The following is a 7,452-nucleotide window of genomic DNA, read 5'->3' on the forward strand; positions in this document are numbered from 1 at the left end:
ATGAATGTGCCAATGCACAGAACTGTGTGCTGCTCACAGCTGGCACCAAGGCACCTCATCATACAAACGTGATGCTTTGAGGAGAAGAGGTTGCAAACAAAGGCTCTGGTGAAGGCCCACAGCCTCTCCTGTTGCTTCAGAAGGTGGAGGGCCACAGAAGGGTTTATTCTGCCTCCTTGTATCATGTCATTTTCCAAAAAAGGCAACCAGATCTACATAAATCCCTTCTGGAATTTCCCCACTCCTAAGAATGCAAGTGAAGATAGAACATGCCGTACACGCAGGGCAAAAGTCACCAAACCCACCTGTAACAGGCACTTGTTCTTGGCCTTTGAGAAGCGCCAAAATTTAAAGCATGAAAGAAGCGGGAATGTGGGACAGAAAAAAAAGAAACCAGGCAAGAAAGTCCAAGAGGAAAAGTCAGAGCTTCTTGTCTGGCATCAGTCAATGGACGGTGTGTCTCCTTGTTCCTGGAAGGGACAACATTGGGTCAGCATTGCACAAACTGTCTTGGAGCTGACCAGAAATTTTGTCTATATAAGAATCGAGATGATTTTTTTCATAGATACATATATTGTGCATACATATTATATATGGAAAAAAGCATTAATTTTAAAATATGTAATGCATTATAAGAAAACAAAACAATATGCTAATATAAATATTGTCAAAGAAATTAAATATTTAGTAATTATTCCCCCCGTATAAAATAATTCTGGAGAGTGTAATATGATGCTCAGTTTAAATAATAATAATAGAGTACATACTAAGTGTCACAACCTGTTGAGAGAGACGTACTAATGATCTTTGCGCATTTATGTCTGGAAAAATTTCAATAAAATACATATATTTATACCATATATTGCCTAGATATAGATATACTATAATCATTGCATATTACTATAACTACATAATATATATAATATATCACATAAATATAATGTATTAAGTATGCTCATCTTATTTTCATTTCCAAGTAAAGCCACATCTAGGGTCGCTATCTGTTGAGACCCATAGTAGTCCTCTATACTTAGTGCTTCTCTGAGTGGAGAGCTGGAAAATGCTTTGCTATTATTTAAATAAAATACAATAGATCAGAATCAGAATTGTGCAAGACTTTATTGAAATCTGACAGATCTATAGTGTTGGTAAGAGTCACACGCTGTGAATCTGGGCTCAGGAGCTGCATGCTTGAACTCCACCAGAGTGACTGTGCTGAACAGGTTCTAATCAGAAATTAAGCCCAGCTGCCCCCAGCCCCTGTGGTCACAGAATGACAGAATGGCTTGGCTTGGAAGGCTCCTCAGAAATTGCTTTGTCCCAGCCCTGCTGCCAAGGACAGGGACACCTTGCACTGGGCCAGGATGCTCCAAGCACCACCCGGCCTGGCCTGGAGCACTGCCAGGGACGGGGCAGCCACAGCTCCTGTGGGCAGCGTGGGCCAGGGCCTCAGCAGCCCCAGGGGCCAGAATTTCCTGCACTCCTCCAGCCTAAACCCTCCCTGTGGCACTGGGAAGCCACCGGCCCTGGCGCTGTCCCTGCAGGCCCTGGCACACAGCCCCCGTGCAGGTCTGTGCCGGGCCCGTGCAGGGGCTGCAGGGCTGCAGGAAGGTGTCCCTGGAGAAGGCCTGGCACAGCCCTGGGGCCAGCAGGGGCACCATGAGGGCGGCAGGCGGGGCCTGGCACGGCCGTCGGGGCGCGAGGGCACAGGGCGGGCGCCGAGGCCCTGGCAGCCGGAGCAGGAGCTCTGGAGCGCGGGCGGCACAGAGCCGTGGGCTCCCGCAGCTCTGCATCCCTCACGGCTGAGGCAGCTGCCCAGGCACAGCCGGCTGGGGACACGCGGCCACCCCGGGGCCACCCGCACGGGGACCCTGCTCTGGGGCCAGGCCAGGCCGCAGCAGGGAGCAGCCATGGGCTGTGCCCGGGGAGGGAACGGCTCTGCCAGGGACAGGGCTGTGCCAGCAGGGCAGCAGGGACTGCAGGGACAGACACAGCCACAGGGGACACGTGGCTGCACTCACTGGCAGCAGCACACAGGAACCTTCTCACTCTCTGCAACTCCCAGAAAGGACACTTGGGCTGCTGCACGTCAGGCTCTGCTCCCAGGAAACAAGGGAGAGGGCAAGAGGGAATGGGCTCAAGTTCTGCCTCAGGAGGCTTAGATTGGGTGTTAGGAAAAAATTTCTCCTCTGGAAGGGTTGGCATGCACTGACACAGGCTGCCCATGGAATTGGTGAATTGTCATTACTTGAGGCACTTCAGGAATGTGTGTGGATAAAACATCTGGGGACACGGTTATGAGGTGGACTTGCCAGGGTCAGGTCTGTGCCCTCTGACTTGATGGAAGGACCAATGTGTGGTGGGACACAGTCCAGGTGCTGGCAGCTGTGAGCTGACTCAAGCCATACAGATTGGCCTTCCATGTCAGCTAGCATCGGTGCTGGCAGCTGAGCCACTGGCAACTTGCCACCTTACCTACTGCAGAGCCCTTTTAGGGCCAGGCTGGGGCAGGGAGTGGGGTTGGCAGCTCTCTCAGATTCTGAGCACAAGGTGAGAAAAGAGAAACCCTGTTACCCACAAAGCCCTTGGAATGACACATGGTAAGAGAGGAAAGAGAGGGGCAAAGGCACAATTCCGAGCTCCATCTGGGCAGCACCCAGGAAGAACCATTCACATCTATGTCGCCAATTTGAAAATATCACAGGTTTCCCTGTGGGGGAAAGGGCTGCACACCAAAGACATCACAAACCCCAAAGCAAACAATAATTTTTAAATTTTCTGTGATTGATGGCTGAGAAATGCTGCTGTGCCGTGCTGATAGTCTCTTCTCTGCACACTCCTCATCTTTGCTCATCTCAGGGCTCTTCAAAGCCAGCTGAGGGTTTCTTCCTGCTCTTCCCTGTGCTGAGGCCAAACACTTGGGGTGCCCAGTGCTGTTAGCAGGAGAGCTGGTGAAGGTCACTGCAAGCCACGCAGCCTTCCCCTCCAAGGCTCCAGAGACACAAGGGCAGAAAGCTGCAGCCTAAGCTGCATTGCAGCAGCACTTTGTTGAGCTTGTCTGGCCTCTGGCATCCCTCCTTCCGGGGGAGCAGTGTAAATCTGTGCTGATTTCACAGGGAATTCAGGCTTTGCCCAAACTGGGCCCTTGCTGAAGGCAAAGGCCAAAAAGGGCTCTCACTTGTGCTGCCAGTGCCAGGGAAGGCCCCAGAGCAAGAGGGCATTTCTTGTCTGCCGGGATCTCCTCTTTATAGTCTGGCCTTGCTGCCTCACAAAATCCACATGGACACATGGGGACATTCCAGCCCTGACAGTCACTCCTATCCTTTCCATTTTTTAGAAGGAAAATTCTGATTCTTCCTTCTTCTTGGAAAAAGATGGGTTCCCCCAGTTGATTTATTTGATACAAAGGTTCTCCTGACAGGGAAATGTTCCAGGCAGCCTGAAACTCTTCTGCCCACCAACAACCCATTTTGTCCCACTGGATCATAGGAACTGCAGTGCAAAGGTAGCACATTTCTCTCCTCTGACAGGAACAGGATTCACAGCCCAAGGGCCTGACACAGTGCAGATCACCCCTGAAGGGAAGTTGTAACTATGTGAGGATTGTTACATTAGCCCAGGGAACAAAACAACAGAAGAAAATGACCTCAAGTTGAGCCATTCGGGGTTTACTCCTTCAAAAGAACCATATTACATTTGGGAACAGGCTGCCTATGAAGATGAGTAACTGTCTGCACAAAGGTTTAGAAGTCATGTGGATGTTGTACCTGGGGACCCAGATGATTAGTGCAGTGGGCAGTGTTAAGTTTGCCATTGGACTGTGTAATATTCAGGGACTTGAACAACCTGAATGACTTTGAAGTGTAGCTCAAGCAGTGAGGAGTCAAAGCTTAGACTCAGTGATCCTCAAGGGTGCTTTCCAACATGGATATCAATGAGACTGCCAGTGGAGGGCGGATGACTATCTATCCAAAAGAAAGAGCAGTGGGAGTTCTTTGAAAAAGATTCACTGCAAGGCAGCCTTAAGCAGGACACCAGGGCCACTCTGAGAGGCTGTGCCAGGGTGGGGACAAAGGGTGGGGTTGGCTGGGTTGTGATGTGCTGTGACACCTGTGACATCACAGGGGACATGTCACAATGGGGGCAGCTATAAAAGGCCCCAGCAGGTAACGCTGGCCCAGTGTTGCTTGGGCAAGCGGTGAGTGCACATATGGTGGGGAGGCTGGGCTGGGAACAAGGGCTGGGACAGAAACAGCCCCTGATGGGAGAGCCTTGGGCAGGGCACCCTGCTGCTGCTGCTGCTGCTGCTGCTGCTGGGACAGTGGGACAAGCGTTGCTGCCTGCCAGATGTCTGAGGCCCTGTCCTTCCTACCCTCAGAACCCTGAGGATTCCCGTCCCTGATGCCCCCACTGCCAGCTGCATCCCTCACAGCCCCATTCAAGGCCTTCTCTCCATTCTCCTGCAGACCATGAATTCCATAGTAGTGCTTTTTGTGCTCCTGAAAAGCCTCATCCACTACCCGCAGCTCGTGGGTGATGCTTGGGAGGAGGAAACACATCTGCGCATGGAAGTGCGTGCCAAGCAGCTGGAATGGGAGAGGATTCGGCTGGAGCAGGAGCTGGAGCAGCTCAGCCTGAAGCATGTGCAGCTCATGGAGCTCTTGCAGCCATTAGCACTTGGTGTGCTTGTAGTCCTTGTCTTCCTCCTATGGCTGATGGGGTGCAAAAGGAGCCTGAGGAGAGGAGAGTATGAAGAAGAAAACAATGGTGCAAATGAAGAGGAAGTCAGAAATGGGGATGCAAATGGAGAAGGCGATGTTGGAAATGCAGAAGAAGATGATGCAAATCGGGAGGAAGATAACAATGATGATGGCAATGTACAGGAAGATGGCAATGCTGCTGCAAATGGAGAAGACAATGATGTTGCACTTGCAGTCTATGGAGGAGACAATGATTTTGACGATAACGTTGGAAGAATTCTAATGGAACGCATACAGTGGCCTGTACAGGACCTACAGAGAGGCTGCGAGTGGACAAAAAACCTCATGGACAATTATGCACTTTACTTTGGACACGTCTTATCCAACAGCTTCTACCCAGGCCTGCAACGAGCCATCGGGGTGGGCAGCGCCTTCGAAGGTTGGAGTCCCCGAGAGCAGGATGTTGTGTACCAGGTGCTCATACCCATGACTCCTCCCCGAGGCCACAGCTTCCACCTGGAGCTGGACTCTGCAGAGCACAGGCACGTCAGGAACTTCCGTGTCCGTGTGCAGCTGGAGTGCACCTGCAGCAAGGAGCAGCAGGCTCAGAACATGCTGTGCTTCCTGCACCACCCCGAGGAGGAGCTGAGGAGCAATCAGGATCCCAGCCTCCTGGACACCCTGTGCACCAACTGCTACCTGGATGTGCAGAAAACTGCCCGCTGGTTCTACCAGCTGGTGAGAGCCATCTGGCCAGCTCTGCCTCAGTCACACAATTGGCATTTAAAGCTGCTGCCCTCCAGACGCTCCTGCCAATTCCAGGTGAGCAATGGCAGAGAAAGCTTCAGGATTGAGATGCTGTTTGGGGTGCAAAGAGGCGACTCCGACATCTTTGTGAGCAGCCAGCCTAGAGAGGCCCACACCCAAAGCACAGCCTGGCCTGAGACCTATGCTGTGGCCGAGATGAAGTTCTTCCAGCACATTGCCAAGCAGGCTCCCCGTGACAGTTTGCACCTCAAATGCCTGCAGTTCTTCACCCGTCTTCTGCTGGGCTTCAGCTTTTCCACCTACTCCATGAAGACCATTGTCATGCACCTGCTCAATGTGGTGCCTGTGTCACAGTGGCGCAGGAGAGATTTTCTTCAGCGGCTGCTGGATATCAGCGATGGCCTGCGCATGTGTGTGCGAGCAAAGCGCCTCGACCACTTCATTGTGGGGAACCAGGGGCTGCCTCAGGTCATTCGTTTACCCTCAGATCTTCAAAGGGCTCAGCCATACAATCTCTTCCATCACATGGCAGAGGAACCGTCTGCACACACCCAGGCCATAAATGAGTACAGAGTCCTGCGAAAGTGGTTCAAAAGAATCCTTCGCGGTGAGCAGTGAATGAATGTGCCAATGCACAGAGCTGTGTGCTGCTCACAGCTGGCAGCAGAGACATCTCATAGAACAAACGTGATGCTTTGATGAGAAGAGGATGCAAACAAAGGCTCTGGTGAAGGCCCACAGCCTCTCCTGCCGCCTCAGCAGGTGGAGGGCCACAGAAGGGTTTATTCTGCCTCCTGGTATCATTCCATTTTCCAAAAAAGGCACACAGATCTACATTAATCCCTTCTGGGCTTTCCTGAATCTGAAGAATGCACGTGAAGAGACAATATGCCGTACATGCAGGGCCAAAGTCGCCAAATCCCACCTGTAACAGACACTTCTTCTTGACCTTTGAATAACGCCAAAATTTAGAGCATGAAACAAGCAGGAACGTGGGACAGAAAAAGAGAAAATAATGAGGGCAAAAAAGGCTGAGAGGAAAGACAAGGAGGGTGCACTGCTTGTCTGACATCAGTCAATGGACAGTGTCACTCCTTGTCAATGGAAGGGACACCTTTAAGTCAGCATTGGACAAGCTGTCTTGGAGCTGACCAGAAATTTTGTATATATAAGAATCAAGATGGTTAGATTCATTGATATATATATATTGTGTATACCTGTTATATACTATAAAGCAGATTAATTATCAGATATATAGTAAAATATAGAAAACAAAACCATATACTAATATTAATATTATCAGTTATATGAAACATGAATTCTTATATCCTGATGAAAAGTAATTCTGGAGAGTTTAAAATGTTGTTATATTTAAATAATAAAAAAAAGTGCATATTAAGTGTTACTATCTGTTTGACATGTACTGAGGCTCCTAGTGCAATTATATCTGGAAAGATTTCCATAAAGTAGATATATTTATAACATATATGAAATAGATATCGACATACTAAAGTCATTATATATTACTATAACTACATAACATATATTATATATCATATGTATATAATGTGTCACATATGTTGATATTATTTTTAAAAACAAGAAATACCAAATCAGGGGTCACTATCTGTTGTGACCCATATTAGTTAACTATACTTAGTGCATTTATAAATGGAGAGCTGGACACTGCTTTGGTGATGTTTTAATAAAATACAATTTAGCAGCATCAGAATTGTGCAAAACTTTATTGATCTCTGACAGATCTATAGTGTTGGTAAGAGTCACACGCTGTGAATCTGGACTCAGGACCTGCGTGCTTGAACTCCACCAGAGTGACTGTGCTGAACAGATTCTAATCAGAAATTAAGCCCAGCTGCCCCCAGCCCCTGTGGTCACAGAATGACAGAATGGCTTGGCTTGGAAGGCTCCTCAGAAATTGCTTTGTCCCAGCCCTGCTGCCAAGGACAGGGACACCTTGCACTGG

At 49.4% G+C, this 7,452-nt stretch overlaps 1 protein-coding gene across 1 annotated transcript; it reads left to right on the forward strand.

Moving 5' to 3' along the window:
- The first annotated feature begins 4,185 nt into the window (after positions 1–4,185).
- LOC130254325 (inositol 1,4,5-trisphosphate receptor-interacting protein-like 1) lies at positions 4,186–6,464 on the forward strand. The gene is made up of 2 exons (XM_056493742.1): positions 4,186–4,198; positions 4,467–6,464. Exon 2 carries the CDS (start codon positions 4,470–4,472, stop codon positions 6,084–6,086), a length of 1,617 nt encoding a protein of 538 aa, XP_056349717.1. The 5' UTR covers positions 4,186–4,198; positions 4,467–4,469; the 3' UTR covers positions 6,087–6,464.
- The last annotated feature ends 988 nt before the right edge of the window (positions 6,465–7,452 follow it).

Source organism: Oenanthe melanoleuca, chromosome 5 (assembly GCF_029582105.1).
Source record: "Oenanthe melanoleuca isolate GR-GAL-2019-014 chromosome 5, OMel1.0, whole genome shotgun sequence".
Lineage (NCBI taxonomy): Eukaryota > Metazoa > Chordata > Aves > Passeriformes > Muscicapidae > Oenanthe > Oenanthe melanoleuca.

Bases quoted from the DNA above. Each gene is read 5' to 3' on its own strand.
- LOC130254325 (XM_056493742.1), top strand. From the start codon at position 4,470: ATGAATTCCATAGTAGTGCTTTTTGTGCTCCTGAAAAGCCTCATCCAC.